Source organism: Tachysurus fulvidraco, chromosome 17, assembly GCF_022655615.1.
Source record: "Tachysurus fulvidraco isolate hzauxx_2018 chromosome 17, HZAU_PFXX_2.0, whole genome shotgun sequence".
Lineage (NCBI taxonomy): Eukaryota > Metazoa > Chordata > Actinopteri > Siluriformes > Bagridae > Tachysurus > Tachysurus fulvidraco.
This window is the reverse complement of record NC_062534.1, coordinates 7,152,251-7,172,984: the sequence shown is the minus strand read 5'-3', so window position 1 is coordinate 7,172,984 and position 20,734 is coordinate 7,152,251. Positions and strand designations below refer to the sequence as shown.

Below are 20,734 nucleotides of genomic sequence, written 5' to 3'. Positions count from 1 at the left end.
CATGTTTTTATGGATAGTTCAAACAGTTCAGGTCACGGTTCTGATGTTGTGGATGTCATCAGTGATGATGGAAAACTTTTTGTCCATGCTGTTTAACAATAATACAATAAAACATGTAGTTTTTCAATTGCCTTTAAACACAAAATGAAACAGTGGATTGTTGATAAGTTTCTTTCGCAGCATCTGTTGGAGAGAACCAACAGAAAAGGCTGTAGTTCTGTATCCATTAGCTGTATTACCATAGATTCACATGCCTACTCTTGACAAAATTAGTTTTACATTTGCCTGTCATATATATAATATACAATACAAAAGTTCATGTTTATTATTTGTTTGTACAGGTGTATGTTAAAGGTTGTATGGTAAAAGTCATAAAAATTGTGTATTTCATCAACTCTGTTCAAGGGTTTTATTTCTTAATTTTTTTCAGAATATAGACATGAAATGAACAGGGAAAATAAGTGCTAGCTTATACACTTAATTTTTACACACAGACACATACCAACAAAAACAACTTAATTTTCTTAACTTTCATTAAAATATTAATTTGTGTAAGGATAAACTACAGAAATAAGAAAACGTGTACATTTGTGTACGTTAAATGAAACAAATCCTTATTCAACATTGTTCCTGGGGCTTTATTACACAATAATTGGAAATTTAAAGAAAAAAAATCCTTTCACCTTGTTTATGTCTGTTTCCTTTGTTAAATCATGTAATAAAAGATACCTATTTTGTAAAGTACACCCCCCGGGAAAAAAAAGCTGCCAAAAGACACACTCATCCTCTCAGGAGATAAAATCGTGATAAGACATATGTTATAAATTAATTACTTCACACAGATACATAGGCAGACTAAAGTAAAAAGCAAACATATGACCACAGAGGAGCTGTACAAGAAGTCTTCCTGGGTTTAGTGGACAGAGAAGGTCCATGATTGATGAAAGAGAGGAGAGGAAAGTATTTGAGTCCAAGGGTAGGGAGGAGAAGGAGTCAGTATCAAGAAGATACAGATGAAGGGGAGATGCTGGAAATTGGTTTTAGGTAGGATAGGGAGAGTGATCGTGAAGGATTGAGGAGTGTGTCCATTTCTTCAGAAATTCTCCTAGATAGAGGTAAATGAAACTGCATGGTATTTAAAAGGGATTAAAGGTTAAATGAGACAAGGTAAGACGGTAGACCTGTACCACCACCCCTACCTGTTTCTTGTATTTGATTAAAGAAAAGTATAGACAGAGGACAGGACAGCTGGTGTAGCAGTGTTCTGTGTGGATATCCAGTCTCAGTTAGAGTCAGAAAATCAAAAGAGTAGTGGGAGGGTAAAACCAAAATAAAACCAGCTTTCCTTATGGCTTACTGGCAATTCCATTCTGTAAAAAGATTAAAATAAAGATTTAGGAAAACAGAACATGAAAATACAACTACTTTAGACAATAATAACAGATTTTTTTAAGAGGAATCTTTAGTTTTTGACATTTTTGAAAGAAATAATTTTACATAATTAACCTCTAATTAAATCTTTACATTTACAAAAACATTTAGTGAAGCATGCATGATTTTTTTTCAGTGGCAGCAATGAGTCATTTTGCTTAGCGAGACTGTTATATGTGTAGTCATCATGCAGGAAAGTCAGGATGTATACAATATTACTAAAAGATGTGGGTATCATACAGGATCACTTGTTTTAAAATCTTGTTCAGAGTAAAACTCACAAACACATGTGCGCTGATCAGCATCCAAGCTTGAAGTCATGAAAGCATGCACTTAGGTATTAGTGTTGAGGCAGATCTTCTAGACTCAAAACAGAACACTCATCTTTATCTGTATGAACACAACCACAGCATTTGTCATATTTAATTGCATTGTCATATGAAATTAGATTTATGTCAGTTACTGGAAGTGTAAATTCAATTGTAATTATTTTAATTTTCCCAATAATAATATGTCTTTTAGAACAGAAACACTGTAAAAGAAAACCATATTTAAAATATAAAATGTCCATTATAATTGTTATTTTAAAATGGCTGTGCCATGCATTTTTGGAGTACTTTTAATTATTATCTTTACTCATTTAATTTTATTTGTTACCTTTATACAAAAAAATTTGGATGATGTCACATGACGGGTGAGCAGCCCTGCCCACAAAATAAAAAATGACCATATAATGGGCGTGTGATACTGTATATCAAAACACAATGAGGGGAATTGTGTCAAGGGTATTCTGGTGATGTCACATGCTCGTATCCAGCCTCCAAAAGTAATACTTGTTCCAACAAGCCAACATCAAGCCAACAACATTGGGAATACTTGTTCCAACAAGCCAACATCAAAGTTTGTCATGATGAACTTTACTAATCAAGTTAATTGCTACTCCTCCTAGGGTTTTTGAGCAACATGCACTAAAAAGATATGTCATAGACCCTGATCTGAAGTTTGTTGCTATTACAAAAGGCTATTTCTAAGCAAACCGAGTACCGGTACTCATTGTACCGGGTCTGAAAATAGCCTTTTCAAAGTGGCAAGCTTTCAAGCTATGTACATCAAACCTGGAGAGCTTTTTTTAGGGTGATACTCTAGACAAAGTTTTAAATTGGTGTACCAACTGGCCTTTCGGTTTTCCTGAAGCCCCGCCCCCAACATATGCAAAATCTGAAAACTTTCCACAATGTTGACATGTGACATATCAAAACACTCTTGCGTACCGGCCTTTGGGAATACTTGCTCCGACAAGCCAACATAAAATTTTGTCACGTCAAACTTTACAAATCTAGTTAATATATAACATTTGTCTTATCACCATTTTATCTCCTGAGAGGATGAGTGTGTTTTTTGGCAGATTTTTTTTTCCTGGTGGTTTTGGTTTTTTAACCTCAAAAAATTAGCCTTTTTCTTTTTTCTAATCGTATATTTTACAAAATAGGTATCTTTTATTAAGTGATTTAACAAAGAAAGCAGACAAACAAGTTAAATAGATTTTTCAGTTTTTTATCAGACATGTGAAGTTTTTTTTTTTTTACAAAAGGTTAATTTGGTGCTTTCAATTTTAATTAAATTCAATTTATTTGCATAACACTTTTAACAATTCACAGCATTACAGAAGTATACTTGCCAAAGAAAAGCTATTCATAACAAACTAGACTAAACAAATGGGTTTTTGGGCTTGGACTTAAACTCTGAGACTGTGTCTGAGTCCTGAACACTAATTGGAAAGCTGTTTCATAACTGTGGGGCTCTATAAGAAAAGGCTCTGCTGTAACATTGTGCATTTGAGGTACTACCAAATAGCCTGCACCTTTTGGTTGAAGTAGGCATGACAGATCATAAAAAACAAAAGATCTCTCTGGTACTGTGGCACATGACCATTAAGTGCTTTATAGTTTAGTAATAACATTTTATAATCAATTTGAAATTTGACTGAGAGCCATTGCAATGAGGATAAGATAGGGGTAATATGTTCATATCTTCTGGTTCTAGTTAGGACTCTAGCTGCTGCTTTCTGGACTAACTAGAGCTTGTTTGTGCTCTACATCCATACAGTAATGCATTACAATAATCCAACCTAGAGGTAATAAATGCATGAACTAGTTTTTATGCATCATGTAATGACATCATATTTCTTATCTTAGCAATATTTCTGATATGAAAGAAGATTACCCTTGTGATATTATTTATGTGAGCTTCAAATGAGAGACCGGTATTGTTACGGGAAGAACTCCGGTTCCATTCGGAGGAGGGGGTACCAGGTCCTACGGGAGTAGCGGATAGGAAATTGGACAGGTGTCCGGAGCAGATAGAGAAAGTGTGTGGCTGGGTAGGGAGTGATGACAGGATAGGATCAAAGCAGGGCAAATATAAACAAATGAAAAGTGCAGTGATTAGCTTGTAATTGTGTTTATAATCATACAGTATATACTGTATATACTTGCACTCTGATACAGATTACCACTCTGAAACAATCAGAATCCTTCCTTTCAAACTTCCAGTCCTTATATTACCTATGGAATAGGTACCATAAGGAATGGGTGCTTGACCCCCTCCAGCCAATGCCTCCACTCCTCCAGAGCCAATTTAACATCCAGAAGCTCGCGATCCCCTACATCATAATTCCTCTCTGGTGCCGTCAGCTGGTGAGAGAAATATGTGCAGGGGTGCAGCTCTCCCAGGGGACAGAACGGCCCTACTCCTATGTTAGAGGCATCAACCTCCACTATGAACTGAATCTCTGGATCAGGGACATGAAGCATGGGAGCCAGAATCAACTGTTCCTTCAAGGCCTCAATGGCCTCCTGGGTCTCAGCGGTCCATACAAACCTCCCCTGCAGCTTCTTGTTCAGGGCACAAAGTGGGCTGGCCAAGGTGCTAAAATTGCGTACAAAACACCAAAAAAGGTTAGTGAAGCCAAGAAAGCGTTGGATTGCCCCGGACTGAGGAGGCCTGAGGCCATTCCTTTACCGCCCAGACCTGGAGGGCTGAGACACCACAAAGCCCAGGAAAGAGATGGTATGGTGGCGGTCCTTCACCGTTATCGTGTTTAAGCCCCTGTGGTCTTTACAGGGATGCAGACTCATATCCTTCTTCTTAACAAAGAAGAAGCCCGCCCCCGCTGGTGATTTGGATGTTCTATGGATTATGCTGCCACAACCAGGGGAAGCCCAAAATAAGGTGCAACTCAGGAGCCCGAGAGACATATAGTGACAGACGCTCTGTATGAGGACCAATGCGCAAGGTGAGCCGATCTATCTGCATGGTTATGGGCCCAGCAGCCAATGGAGAGATATGAGCATGAGAGATGAAGGGCCCAGACTCGTCCCCAGTCCCTACTGCCCTTGTCAACATGGTCAGAGCCCATCCAGCGCATGAAACGATAGGGGTTGTGGAAGTGCCTCCAAACGGAGCTTCAAGCTGTGGGCCAAAACTTCATCAATAAAATTACTGGCCGCCCCCGAGTCAACAAAGGCCCAGAGGGTTTTTGTTCTACCTTCCCCTAAACATAGGGTGGCAGATAGAAAAAGGCCAGAGGGGTCACATCTTGGACCAACCCAGGCCCCTCTACCTGGGAGGGCCCTTGTCGTTTAACGAGTTATTGGTGTTTTGAAGTGGAACCCAGTTGCATGGGTTCTGGAGAAGTCTCTTGGGGCTCAGAATAATCAGAATGCGTATAAGTGTTCACTGTGGGGCCTCTTACTTGCCTGTCATTCATTTCGGCATGCCCGAAGGCGATTATCAATGCGGAAAGCGAGCTCATCCTCTACTTTACACCTTCAGACATCTCCACACAGATCTCAGTTTGTCTGACAGACATCTCATTATTGATGCTAGCTAAAAACTATATCATAACAAGAATCTTCTGTGGTAACTACCTGTACATCCAACTTCATGTCAAGATCTTATGATTTCTCAGCAAATCTTTATATCCCACATTTGACAGTGTATGTAGCCTCAGGATTATTCTGGACAACCAAATATCTGCCTTGTCTTACAGTGCTAGCCTGAATTGGCCAAGCAGATTTCTCATTACAAAATCATGAGCATCTAGATCTACAAAGGCCACTTAGAAGTTTGCTCACGGTTGTTTGAGTTGCTTGAGATTCTACTACAGCAACTAAAACTCAACACCACACCCCTTTTGTAAATGTATAACTTTTCAGCCTTGTCAAATTCTCCTATACAGTGCTGAATTTAAACCACTGTCTTCCTGTATCGTCCAGCAACAGATTTGAAACTTTAATGCTTGCCTACAAAGCCAAATATAGACGATATAACTGAAGGTACTTATCACACCCTATTTTGCACTGCACTCCCTTCATAAACATAACGTAAACTAGCTTAATCCACCATCCCCTTAAAATATGAGAAATATATGAGAAATGATCTTCCCAGGGTTGTCTAAACAGCTGGAGGTGTTGAGAAATTACTAAATACTTGTTTACCAAGTACTTGAAGCTGAACCGTGCAGAAAAAATCTAACATTGTTTTGGATAAGGTTGTTTACTAATTGTTGTAATTGTCATTTGTAATTGTAATTGAATTTGAATTTGCCTTCATCCTGTAATAGGGCAAATGCTTTTCTGGCAGCATCTGAATCTCAGACCAAACACTGATGTTGTATTTGATTAAAAATGTAATTACTGTGTGAATCACTAAATAACTGATTTTCTGCAGGTGTAGTCCCAACAACCCTATCTCTTCTGCAAGCTGTTGGTCACCAGTATTATCGGATCAAGACAAACGTGTCATGGCCAGTAGCTCAGAATTATTGCAGGGAAACATACAGTATGGTGACTTGGCTACAGTTGAAAGTGAGCATGACTGGATTTTGCTAAAGGAAATATTAGCAAGGGAAAGTCTGACAAACGCTGTCTGGGTCGGCTTGTACAATGACATTAACTCTTGGCGCTGGTCCTTGGACCTCCGCCTATATGACTTGCCCAACAAAAAGTGGTACAGCTCCCACATACTATGACACACAGGGGTGAGCCTGGTCTCATTTGAAAGAAGATTCTCTAGTTTCAGAAACTAGTTTCAGATTGATTCTAGGCCTTACTGGCACAAAGTTACAGGGGTTTGAATGCAGGTTTTCCTGTCCGCCTGGGTTGTTTTTCTGATAAACTGATTAATCTTATTTTCCTGGAACATGCTAGGGACAAAACAACAACTAAGAGTCATAGCAACATGTCTTGGCTTTCACCAAAAAAAAATTAAAAGTCAAAAGACCCAAAAATGGATTTTATATGAATATTTTTCTACGGCCCTGGTCGTTGGGTGCAGCGTTTTTGTGTACTTGTTTACTATATAACTTTGAAATAAAAGGCTGCATGCTCAGTCTGAAAGGCCATAAACATGCATAGGCTCTCTCTCTATCACTCTGGTGTGAAAACAGGCCTGTAACTTGACACCCTGAGCTGTGAGAGGGACAAAAGGTCAGGGATTACGCAAGAATTCTTCTGCGCATCCAGTTCACGCAGACACAGTCAAAGAACATACGGCATGCCGCATAGCGTTGGAATCGTCTGCTTATTGGCTAAACAGCTGTATAGGTCCCAGCCCATTTCATTGCTATTGGAAGGAGTAATTGTCAGTCAAAGGCGGGTTCCCAAAAATGAGGTCATGCCACCATTGGCTTCTCAGCCGTCTATCTCTGCCATACAAGCACCGATTGGCTCAAATGAGGGCTTATTTGATTCGTTAGGACCTGGGCTATAAATATGACGTAGACTTTGAATTTTTAACTCCCAATTAGGAGTTAGAGCGGCAAAACGAGATGATGGCGCACTTCTGTTTCCAGTTTTCAGAACACTAACGGAATATTTGCGGCGCGACCAGAGCGTTTTTGATTAAAAGGCTTACAGATTTCAATTCCTTGGACCTGTGTGGATTTTTGTGGATTATTTTGTGTTGGAATATATTACCCCAGTGAAGAAAGAGACGCGTCTAAAGGTAAGGGAAAAATCGGTCTAGCGCCACCTAGGTCAGTTTTGTCCAAAATTTTTTTCTAATTATATGAAGGCTGTGAATCATATTGTGCTTTGTGTGTGGGCTTAAAAATTATTGAGAGTATAAACTTTACTAGGTAAATAGGTTTTTTCGTGTTTTTGGAGGATTTGATGCTTTAAAGTTGAATTGAAGCTTGTTTCTGGGTCATCCCCTAGTGGCCACTTTGACTTCCGTGCCGTGCAGTAAGAGGTTGGTGTTCCCCTGAAAAATACTTTTACCAATTGGGGCACTGGACAGCCGAATAAATTGCATGGGAACCAATCATGGGGTGAAACTGGATGACTCGGAGTCTGGTGGGATTTCTCCTGTGAAAGCCTGTATATATTTATATTCTACAATGGTGAGTTTTATTTTTTTGCTTGTTTTCTGTTGCTGTCTGGTTTATCAGACTATACATAACCTGTTCCTATGAATCCATTAAGCCTGATATCGATGGCTTGTTTTTGTAATTTAATGTTTGCCAAATGTGGATTAACAGAATTTTAAATATATAGGAGAGATATAGGGTAAGTTGTCACATTAAAAACTGAAACTTTATACCATGAGGTCAGTTTATTGTTCACAGATTAGAGTTCAAATATGTTCTCAGAGGACCTTCAAAAATACAAAAAAAAAAACAAAAAAAAATACAAAAAAAAATCACATTTTAAATTTTATGTAATAAAAATAAATACGTCTCCATCTACTTTGTTCACATAAGATGTTAGCTTAACACAATCTAATAGAGACTGTGCATTCCACAAGACCTCAATTCCATAGAAAATTTGTGAACTGACATGAGAAAGTATTTAAACTAACTAAAAGCTTCCTTAAGAATTTGGTTCTTGAATTTAAATATCTAAAGAACAGCACTGCCAAATACTACAGAATATTTGTAAAAAAACAAAACAAAAAAAAAACAAAACTTCTGACCAAGCTGTTGTATGAGAGTGTTGTTTTTTATAGAACAGCAAAATTCATCAGAGGCAATTTTTAATTGGATCAATATATACTGCACTATATATTATTTATATTACATTAAGTATTTACTAAGCTGATGTATACGTAGGTAAAACACATAACAGGTGAAACACAAAAAACAGCCTCTTCCTGTTGACCACCTTCATACAAAACATTTTAAGTTTATATTTTATATCTACTATTGGGAATGTGGAGCTCAGAGGTCTCTTTAAAAGTGATTAGATTTTTGTAAATGTGTGTAAATGAGTAGAGCTCTGTGGAGTAGAGTGTGTGGGCATTAAATCCCTTTAAACTGTACATTTTGATTTTGTTGTTCTTGTACTATTAGGGAAAACTTTTGTGCCTTTATTATGTATATTAGGAAATATTTTGTATATTATGTATATAAGGAAATATTTAAAATTAATATAATGCACATAACTGGACCTTGCAAACAGTACATGCACTTTCCTGGGTAAAAAGGTACAAAACGTTGCCCTGATTGTATCTCTTCATAGAACAAGTAAAAGAAAACATGTACCATACTAATAATACTTATTGCTATTTCACAGCTAATAACAGTTATGCTAACAGATATGTTGGTGTCAGCACTAAATTGAACTCAAATGGAGCTCTGGCTTACTGCAGAAAGTTTCACACAGATTTGGCTTTTGCAATAACTGCATCAGATAACAGTGCAATAAAGAGCATAGCAGCCAGTCTGGGTGGATCTTGGATTGGTGCATTCAGGGACTCTTGGAAGTGGTCAGACGTAACAAACACATCAAACCTCTTATGGTTTCCTGGACAACCTGATAATTTAAAATCTAACAAGAACTGTGCTTTGATTGATAAAGGAATGTTCAATGACACACATGCTGTATGGGGCTTCACTATTTCATCCGTGAAACCAGTGAGTTGTTTTTTTCATGTGCTTCTGAAAATCAGATTGCAGCTTGATAAGAAGTATTCATGTGAAATGATTTCTACAGCAGTCTATTATCTCTCTATTTGCTTACTGTTTAGCCTCATAATTGTCTACAATGTTTTACTGCTGTTAGATTATTATTGTATGTGATTTATTTATTTTGTGGACCCCAGGAAGACTAGGAAGACAGCTAATGGGGATCCTTTTAACAATAAACACTAAACAGTAAACTTGGATCTCAGTCATTGCTCTTGTATAAAGAAAATCTATCAACCAAAGAGTAGAAACAGAGGGTGGCAGACCTCAGGCACTACCCTCCTGCCTACCTTAATGACTATGATCTATCAGCAACGTGACGTAAACATGCCAGTCAGTCAAGGATGCTTCAGGCTGCAGATGAGGCTTCAGATCTATGTGATGCTGCCATAATTTCTTCCTCACTATCTGACATCTTCCAGTCATGTAAGTTAGTATACATAGTGTATATTGGATACTACCACCAGGCTTAGGAGGGAAATTCTGCCTGTACTACTCCAAGGCAGCCTGCTCAGCACTAAGAGATCATGTACTGGTGGATTTCCTGGGTAAGATGCTCAGTGAGCTTCGAGTGATGAGAACCATAAACAGGTTGAACTGCCAACCCAGCAGAAAGTCCCACACACATTCAAGCATCCTATCTGTTGTGACTTCTACTATTTATCCAGAGTATGATCCACTTGCCTCCTTCAACCAGTTCCAGTGCATACTGAGTATGGTACTTGCATCCATGCAACAAGACATTTGAGCCTGGAGACTTAAGTATGTGACCTCTCAGCCCTGCCTCCTAATAAAAAAGAAAAAGCACCTATCGTGGTCCTACACCAAGATTTTCAGAATTCATCACGACTGTTGAGAGAACAACAGTCTTACTTTTAAAGGTAGACAATGTTTTATAACAGTAACACTAACAGGACTGCTTATGATTCATTGATGTTTTTGAAACTCCACCTACATTTTCTTCCCATTTTAGACAATCGCTGTTTAACCAGATTTATGCACTTCAAGTGAACTTACAACTATATGTACAAATACAATGTTTAAATCTACATATGTATTATTAAGTTGTTTAACAAAAAGTGCACAAAATTCACAATTAAATGTATTAGCTTAGTTACAATATACATACAATTTCATATTTATTATTTTTTCAAACCTTTCTTTTACAAAAATAGTGGCAGTGATGTGCATCCAATGAAACAGTGTACTTACTTCAACTAATCTTTTTTAACCCTGAGCAAGTTACATTTGTTTAGCATTTTAATGAATTTACGTTATGATTTGCATAATTCTGTCTCTGCGTAGCCCAAGGTCAGGTAATAACGTCATAATTCTGAATTTTCTCATGTCGATTTAGCACTTTTTCTCTTTTATCTACTTCAGGTAAAATACATCTTGACTGTAAATGTCATTATAGAGGCTGTGTATTCTTGTGAACATTATACACTACAACTTTGATTTACACCTAACCATTCAGTAAACAGAATGATTGCTATATTACTGCCTTGTATGTTGCCTCCACACAATTGCATGCTATTTTAGCTTTAACAGCACACAAACCTAAAATCAGTATTTCGTTGTTTTTGTGTACCCTGTGTTATGAAAACATAAAAACTAATTTGAACTTGAACTTGATCTTGAACTAGTAATAAGCCAACCGGTAGCTGTAGGATTTGTTTGTTAGTAAAATGTATTCAAATATTTTGAATGTTTGTTTATATTAATCAAATGACAAGTTGTTTATGAAACTTGTTCTTTACAGAAACTGGTTTGAATAATTATCAGAATTAAATAACATTTTTTCAATAATTCTTTTGCATTATGATGCATAAGACCACAGTTGAGCGTGGTTGTATGAAAGAAATTGTATGAATTCATAACTAATACTTAAATTCTGGAATACAAAATATTAAAATAAAAGAGGCTGCCCTTGCCAGGCACTCCTTCAACATGATAATAACCCAAATCATACATCCAGGGCCACTCCAGCATAATTCTCCATCCAGCATCCAGACTCTGAAAAAGCTCACACTCCATAAGTGACAAAACGAAAGACATGGCGGTATGTCACCAACATGTTCACTCTATGAGTGTGGAATCATTTTAATTATTGTAATTTTTTCTTATACTGAAGGTGTTTAAAAACAAATAAAACTATAAATTTCAATAAAACTCAAAATTCTCAAAATTCTGCTAATTGTTATGGTGTTCACTGAGAATTAGATAAAAATTCCTAAATGAAGTGCTGATTTATGCTTAGTATTGAATATATACTTGTATATCTATGTCATTCTCAAAGTGAAATGCAATCACATGCACTGATATATTCAACAACTATAGAAAGACTTATCTGGAGAATATTACCTCAAATATTGTATTCCAGTTTCACAGTCCCAGATGGTGACAATGCAGTGGCTCTGTAATATTCAACATAAATTTTACTCTCATACAAGAAGTAGATTGTTTTCATCCAATTTTCATAGTAAAATGTGACTTAATATAAAAATTGAGAGATGGTGCTCAGAAACAAAAATCTTGCTTTGTTTAGATAATCAGACGTGGTTTATCACAAATAAAATTCCTTATAAGCCTCTGTGGGCGTTGTTGTAAAGTGTTTTTGTTTATTCAAGGCTGATTTACATAAGTGTGTTAGTATTTAAGAATTCAGTCTCCAGGTAAATCTTTTAGAAACTGTTGCTGGCATTGAAGAAACACAGAACTACAACAACAGTGGATTTGGACTTCAGTGATTGGATTAATGGTAAGCTTCATTGTTTCATGATGATCTTTCATATTTGCATAGCTTTTCTGATTATTCTCTGATGTCTCTATTTTCTTTAACAGTTTAAATGTATGTTACAAAGCTTTGAAAGATCAGTATTTTAAAGGTTCAGAATAATTCATACTGAAATTATACTGTAGAATTATATGGCATTTAACTGCATTCTTTTACAGTAAACCTGACAGTTTAAACTGATCACTTAAAATGTGAATATTTTTCTTACTCACTAGCTGCTAGTCCATTATGAAGGGATATCTCTTTCTCCTAACTTTCATAGGTGAGTGCGTGTTTTTAAAAGTTTCATCTCACTAATTAAGTATTAATAATGTCATTAAAATATGATGTTAAAAATAACTATTATTGCTTTTTTACTTAATTGTTGGCCTTTTCTGGTTACTATTCATTTATAACTAAAAGTAAAATAAGTAATAGTTTTGATTTATGGATCTCAAAATATGTAGTGTTGGTAAAATGGATATAAAAGTCTACAGACCATTGTGTAGGTTCTAGATTAATCTTGTCAGAACTGTTTCCACACTCAATGTAAAAATATAACAAATCTAAGCCAAAGATAATCATTTCTTTTTGGGTTTTTTTTTTTGGGGGGGGGGGGGGGGGGGGGTTTAAATAACCTTATCAGTAACTTAAGCATAATTTTGCACATCCCTGAATTGATACTTTGTTGAATCACATTTCATGATTTTAGTAAACCTATCGATCTTTTTGGATATGGCTCTATCAGCATCCCCACAGATTTTAGATTATGTCTGGTCAATAGCTTCGTCATTCAAAAACTTTTTGAACAACATTTTGTCATAGGAAGAGTCCTTACTAACTGCTAATGACTTTGCCACCTTATTCAATGAGTAAATGAACCATACCTACCAGTTAATAAACATAGCATATTCTCTATATCTTAAAATATATTGTCATGACATGCAATGATGTTTATTGCCAATTATAATATATTACCAGACCTTACCAACCAAGACGGTGGCATCCTCCAGTCTATAGCTTTCTAAGAGCATAGGCCACCTTAAGCCTCCCAAACATGCCCTGGAAATCAGGAGAAATTAAACTGCTGAAAGTTTATAATAAAAATAAATAAATAAATAAATAAACATGCAGGTTTTCCCTCAGTATAATGACAGATCAGCCAATGAACATGTAAATCTGTAATGATGGAAATAATAGGGAACTACTCTGAACTCTGAACTCTCTTACAGTATATTAAGATACACTTTCTGGGCACAAGTCCTATCCCCTTAGCCCAGTCTCATTGCTCTTTTAATAACCTCTAATTTTCTGGGAAGGCTTTCCACTAGATTTGGAGTGTGGCTATAGGGACCTTAAGCAGCTCCAGAGTATCTAAAATTTTAAATCTCATTCTCTTCATATCATGTCTTTATCCACCTTTCAGTGTCTTTGATCAATAATAATCACAAGCCATCCTATTGAGTCTAGAAATTCATGACCCATCATGACACAGGTTTCCATTCTTATTGGAGGGATGGCCAAATCTATGGACATGATCATCTCCACCCAGACTCTCCACGGGTGTCCATGAAGTCATGATTTCATTAGCTAAATGCATATATCTTTTGGCAGTGTATGTAGTCTCAGGTTAGCTTTGGACAACTAATTATCCACCTTGCCTATGCACACTACCCCAATTTTTTAAAATGCAAGACCTTTTAACTTTGTCATCGTCTCCCATACCACACTGCATTGCCAGTACTGCCTTCCTGTATCTGCCAATATCAGATTTAATACTCTTGCCTACAAAGCAAAATATCCACCAGACCCCACCTACATGAAGACACTTATCACAACCTATTTTGCAATGCACTCCCTTCACAATGATATGAAAAATATGAGAAATACAATTCTCATGATTGTCTAACCAATTAGAGGTCTTCAAAAGAGAACTAAATGCTCAAAATAAGTTCTCGATTCAAAAAATATATAAATTTCAGTTGTTATATTTTATTTTGTACTACATCCTGTAGTGTTAGCATGATAATATTCTTAGTCTTTGACCTACTGAACTAGCATAAGTATGTTTTTGAAAAGACTGCTAAGCAGTTCTGTATGTTTCTCTGGACAAGGTTGTCTAATAAATGTTGTAATTGTCATGCCCGCCCCACCACCCAGAAAACACTGTTTTGAAAAGGTTGTTTTGGCATTGTTGGGATTTGGATTTGCCTTCTTCCAGTGATAGGGCAAATGCTTTTCTGGCACCCCCTGAATCTCAGACACTGATGTTTTATTTGTTTACTGCATGGCTCACTAAATCAATGATTTTCTGCAGGTGTCGTCCCAGCCACCTCATCTCTTCTGCGACCTGTTGGTCATAAGTATTTTCTGATCAAGACAAAAGTGACATGGAGAGTAGCTCAGAATTACTGCAGAGAAACATATGCTGACTTGGCTACAGTTGAAAGTGACCTTGACTGGTTAAGACTAAAAGTTACATTGGCAAGGGAAGGTCTGACTGGCGTTGCCTGGGTTGGTTTGTACAATGATATTAACAGTTGGCGCTGGTCTATTAATGGCGTGTCACTGATAAATAATTATCAACAGTGGTACTCGCCACAGCCTGATAACCTTGGTGGCCACCAATCATGTTCTCTTATAGGCCCATACGGAGGCTGGTGGGATTATGAATGTGAAAGCCTGTTTCCAATTATATGCTACAATGGTGAGTAAAGAATTTATATTTTGCTTTGTTTCTATTTGGCTGTTTGCAGACTATATATTAAATACTGTTCCAACAAATCTACGAATTGTGATATTGATATTTTAATTTTAATAGTAAATTCTTGTTGACAGAATACCTAACATATAGGAGAGAAATGAGGTAGTATGTTAGGAGGCTAAGTTAAATTGCATTAAAAACTGAAACTATTTTTGTGACTTTATTTTATGAGGTCAGTTTCTTATTCACAAAGGTAAAAGGCAAAACAAAGTTGAAACTCGTGTCTATTCAAACTCTTTTGGTAAAAAGTACAAAAAAATGTAAATTCACATATTATGTAATAAAACATTATGTTCAAAATTGTATGTTTATGCTGAGTAGAAGAGGAAAGCCTGTTTCTCACTGCTATGATGTAAACTACAGTATAATAAGCTATAATAAATTACCTTGTCACATCAAATGTAACTACATTTAAGACTGAAAGTTTACATACACATAGTCTAAAATATTCAACTCAGTTTTTCACAACATCACACAATTCATGCTAGGGATATGTCAATTATATTTTGTTCAGATAAGAGGCCATTTTAAAACAATCAAATAGAGGCAGACTTATTTCAGCTTTAATCCACTTTATCAGAATTACAGTATATTTCCAAAAAATTTACATACACCAAGGAGACTTTAGCTTGAAAGTGAAAAACCTGGTCAAAAATGGGTCTTCAAACACAAATGGGTCATCAAACATTTTCCATGTTGTTGTGCTGGTACTATCAATGGCAAAATGATTTGTATCTTTATTATTTAATAAGAAATGTTTAGAAACAATATAATGTTCATAGCTGAACCTTAAGCAAAAGATGTACAAAAAAAAATGTTGTTTTAATTAAATCACTTCACGACAAGCGGAAGTGGAAGCCTTATTTCATCAAGGATTTTTCAACTATACTAATCATATTCATTGCTATTTCACAGCTAATAACAGCTATGATGGCAGATATGTTGGTGTCAATACTAACTTTAACTGGAATGGGGCTCTGGCTTACTGCAGAGAGTTTCACACAGATTTGGCTTTTGCAACAAATGATGCAGATAACAACGCATTACAGAGCATATCATACCTTCAGGGTAAGTCTTGGTTTGGCCTATACAGAGACACATGGAAGTGGTCGGACGGAACTAACACATCGAATCTACTATGGCTTTCTGGACAGCCTGATAATTATAATACAAATGAAAACTGTGCCATTCTTGATCAAGGACTGTTCAGTGACATAAAATGTACTGCGCTCAACTATTTCATCTGTCATATCAGTGAGTTATTTCTTTCATCTGTTTCTAAAAATCCAAAAGCACTTGATAATAAGAAGTATGCAAATTATATCAGTCTGTTTCCTCTCTACTTTGCTAATTATCTAAGCTCATAAATACAATAAAGTAAATTATATAAACATTGTACCCACAACTGACCCAAAAATTGTAAGATTTATTTAAACATTGACTTCTGGAAGGGGGAATTAATTTTGTCACTTAACTCTCTTTCTTAATGTGTTTGTCTCTGTGTATGTGGGTTATGTAGCTCATCCAGTGAGGGAAAAACAGATCTTGAGACTCGAAGTGAAGTCTGGCTTGAGCATATTTGATTCTGATGTGCAGTCGGCCATCTTAGAGCTGGTGAGTCACACAAAATTACTAAAATTTGGCATGTAACATATAATAAATATTGAAGCATCACTAGCAAACCTTATATGATTCAAAATTAAAAATGTACACATGACTCAGCACATATTTGCTCAGATGTGTATGATAAACTACAAACTAATCATTTGTACATTTGCAAATGTTAGCATTACTAACAATGTTTTATTTAAATTATAATAAATGGTCATATCTTAATATTAATAAATGTTTATAAATAACCATGATCATTAGTCAGCCAATAAGTTAGAAGATTGTGAGTTCACATTCCAGGACCACTAAGCTATTATTGATGATCCCTTGAGCATGGCCCATAATGCTCAACTACTCAGTTGTATAAATGACATCAATGAAATTTGCTCTGCATAAGCCTGTCATAAATGTAAATATTTGTTCCCTTTCTAAATGAGCTGTAAACATTTGTTCATGTTTACACTATTTCGGTTACAAAGATTTGGCCTATCTAATGTGTGTACTAAATATGCTGAAATATTTTTAACAATCTTTAATAGAGCTGCACATGGGAATGTTTTTATTCCCACTCATGGTGGAAGTCCATTGAATCAATATTCAGCTCTTGATCTGAGTATTTTTTAAATAAAGATTGCAAAACAGGTTTAAAGATTCTGTTTCTGTTCTGTAGATCAAGCAGAAGCTGGATGAAAATGGCATGCTGGAAAACACCACAGTGTCCTGGAGAGTGCAGTCAGATGGACAAATTTTTAAGCAGAAAAAACGAGACCTCTAGATGCTAACCAGAGTTTAAGCTCTGTTAATTATAGAAATGCAATTAAAAAGAATGATGTAGATTTTTTTCATTACTGAAATGTCTCTTGATAATATTATTGGCTACAGTTATGTCTTGTTGATTACTTTCTATTTATAGTAGCTACTTCACATTCCCCATGCATGTATAATTGCATATTTAATTTCAGACTGTCATGTTTTTAAACATCCTGATATATTTGATATATATGAGTTGTATCTAGCATTTTGTTAAAAGTTCCCTGTTCTTAGAATGAATAAGAATTAGGACAAATAAACAATGTTATACATCATCTTTGAAGCCTCACATTTTGTCTTTCATTTCAGCAAGGTGTATTGGTTTTTTCACAAATTTGGCTATTAATCAGACAAGAGTAGCTCTGTCCCATCTGAAAATGTTAATTTAAAGCAATCAACATTTAGCAATCTGAAATGAAGAACAAATCAAGCCTGCAAAGGCCTAAATACTTGATTATTCACAATTATTATACATACTGGAGTTCTTCTAAATATAACAATAACAAATAATGTAATCTATATAGAACAAAAACATTTTTATGAATTAATTGCACTGAGTTATGTGAATACTCATTGTGACAGTGACTGGGACTGACTTGCCACATGTGTGTGGGATTTTGCACTGGGGGTGTGTCCCAGGACCTTCTTTTGAGGAGGATACTAACATTAGCTCAGGCTTGTGTATGCAACGATAAAAGCATTACTCTGACCAGCAGGTGATCTGCATGTCTAGCCATGACAGCTGATGGTTGAGGAGATCAATCAATAGATCACCAGATGCTTGGCTGAGTTGCTTGGCTGGTGATAGAACCCCATTGATGGCTTGAATGCATAGAGGCTGAGGCAGTGGGACAGTGGGGTGGCTAACAGGGCTTTTTCCTCAGGTTGATCAGCTCTGTATAGACAGAAATGGTGCCTGATTGTTGTGAATGGTGCACTGAGTTATGTGAATACTCATTGTGACAGTGACTGGGACTGACATGCCACCCTGCCCATGGTCTGTCCTGGTGCATTGACTCAGCAGACACCTTGAGACAAGGTGGCAAGGAAGACTAAGTGAAAGGGCTTGGTTGAATAATAATGAGAGAATATAATGCACAGCTTTTATTATAGGTGTACTAATTTTGTTTCACTAGCTATTTAATATTGAGCAATACATGTTTTTAAGGGTAGTTCAAACAGTTCTGGTTGTGATGGTATTGTTGTGAATATCATCAGTGATGATGGAAATTCTTTTTGTCTATATCAAAAATAAATAAATAAATAAATAAATAATTTCAGCTGTTCTGTAACCTAAAACTCAGAGTTTCCCATCTCAGGGTAAATCAACTCAGAGTTCAAGTTTAAACTCAGAGTTGGTTTAACCTCCTTATTGAAACGGGCCCCAGGTTGTAATTGGACTCATTATCATGTTTATTTCTTTCCCCTGTGTTACAGTTAGTAGTATTTAAAGGCTTAGTCTTTAGGCAAACTTTTCAGAAACTCAGATATGGGTAGGGAAGAAACACAATATACTAAAGTAGTGGATTTAATTGACTGGATTTCAGGTATACTCTTATGCCGATCTTTAATATTTGCATAGCTTTTCTGGTTATAGTGTGATGTCTCTATTTACTTTAACTATTTTTATATGGATATTGAAAAGCTTCCTGAAAACACATGCATATAAATTTCATAGGTGAGTGTGTATTCCATAATGTTTTACCTCACAATTTTTTTTATAAATAATGCTTATAAAATATAATCTTAAAAAGAACTATTGCTGTTTTCACTTACTTGTTGTCTTTTGAATGTTTACAGCGATTTGAAATCAATATATAGGTCTGACAGTACAATGGATATACACAGTCTACACAGCCCTGTTAATGTCACGTCGTGACACGGTGAGACAACAGGCGAGTGAGGATCCAAATGCAGTTTTTAGAGTTTTAATCGGCCAATACACGAAACAGAAAAACAGTCAGGCAGGCAACACAAGGCAGAACACAGAACGAACAGGCAATGGGAACATCGAACAGAAACACACTACATACCAACACCAACAACGACCAACAACATTGAAGTGAACAGACAGAGTATATATGGTGAACGAGAACCAATCACAAAACAGAGACAGACAAGGACTAAGACAAAACACATGGGGAAGAGATTGAATGTAATTAGTGTCCATGGTAACAGATAGGTGGGCGGGGTCAACAATTAACACCAGGGAGAGACGGCAGACAGAAACAAGGGGAAAACACAGACAGACACATTACAGAGCCCCCCCCCTACGAGCGGCTTCCAGACGCTCCCAAGTCCATAAAACCCAGTTCAGGCGGGTGGAGCGAAGGTGCAACCAGGGTGGGAGGGCGGGTCGGGTTCGTGTAGTGGTGGCGCCCGCTGAGCAGGAGGCCAGGGCGGCGCCGGCAGAGCAGGAGGCCAGGGCAGAGCCGGAGGCCAGGGCGGCGCCGGTAGAGCAGGAGGCCAGGGCGGCGCCGGCAGAGCAGGAGGCCAGGGCGGCGCCGGCAGAGCAGGAGGCCAGGGCGGCGCCGGGAGAACAGGAGGCCAGGGCGGCGCCGGAGGCAGAGCCAGAGACCAGAGCAGGACCGGAGACCAGGGCGGTGCCGGAGGCGGAGCCAGAGACCAGAGCAGGACCGGAGACCAGGGCGGTGCTGGAGGCGGAGCCAGAGACCAGAGCAGGACCGGAGACCAGGGCGGTGCTGGAGGCGGAGCCAGAGACCAGAGCAGGACCGGAGACCAGGGCGGTGCTGGAGGCGGAGCCAGAGACCAGAGCAGGACCGGAGACCAGGGCGGTGCTGGAGGCGGAGCCAGAGACCAGAGCAGGACCGGAGACCAGGGTGGTGCTGGAGGCGGAGCCGGAGGCCAGAGCAGGACCAGAGCCCAGGGTGGTGCTGGAGGCGGAGCCAGAGACCAGAGCAGGACCGGCGACCAGGGCGGTGCTGGAGGCGGAGCCAGAGACCAGAGCAAGACCGGAGACCAGGGTGGTGCTGGAGGCTGAGCCAGAGACCAGAATGGAGTTGGCAGCCAGGGTGGTGCTTTGGGCCTATGAACAGGGACAGGAGGAAGAAGGGCTGGCAAGTCCAGCGAAGCAAAACACAGGAAAACAGAAACATGCATAGGTTCAGGCCAGGCAGAGAGTTCAGGTAGTTTGGGTGTCATGACGTCGACCGCGTCCTCTGACTCAGTCATTTCGGTCGACCCGGCCGATTCGGCTGGTTCCGTCAGCTCGGCCGGTTCCGTCGACCCGGTCGGTTCGGCAGGTTCCTTCGGCCCGGTCGGTTCCGTCGACCCGGACGGTACTGCAGGTTCCTTCGACCCGGTCGGTTCCATCGACCCGGTCGGTTCCATCGACCCGGTCGGTCCGGTCGGTCCG

At 37.9% G+C, this 20,734-nt stretch overlaps 1 protein-coding gene across 2 annotated transcripts; it reads left to right on the top strand.

Annotated features, from left to right (window-relative positions):
* The first annotated feature begins 12,057 nt into the window (after nucleotides 1-12,057).
* On the top strand, nucleotides 12,058-17,576 carry LOC113647787 (macrophage mannose receptor 1-like). 2 transcript variants are annotated; one of them, XM_027154718.2, is made up of 6 exons: nucleotides 12,058-12,158; nucleotides 12,410-12,456; nucleotides 14,491-14,880; nucleotides 15,853-16,005; nucleotides 16,457-16,551; nucleotides 17,219-17,576. In XM_027154718.2, the coding sequence occupies exons 2-6, from the start codon at nucleotides 12,423-12,425 to the stop codon at nucleotides 17,321-17,323; spliced, it is 777 nt and encodes a 258-aa protein (XP_027010519.1). In that variant the 5' UTR covers nucleotides 12,058-12,158; nucleotides 12,410-12,422; the 3' UTR covers nucleotides 17,324-17,576. The 2 variants fall into 2 exon arrangements, with proteins under 2 accessions (XP_027010519.1, XP_027010518.1); XM_027154717.2 differs by having other exon boundaries at nucleotides 15,853-16,191.
* The last annotated feature ends 3,158 nt before the right edge of the window (nucleotides 17,577-20,734 follow it).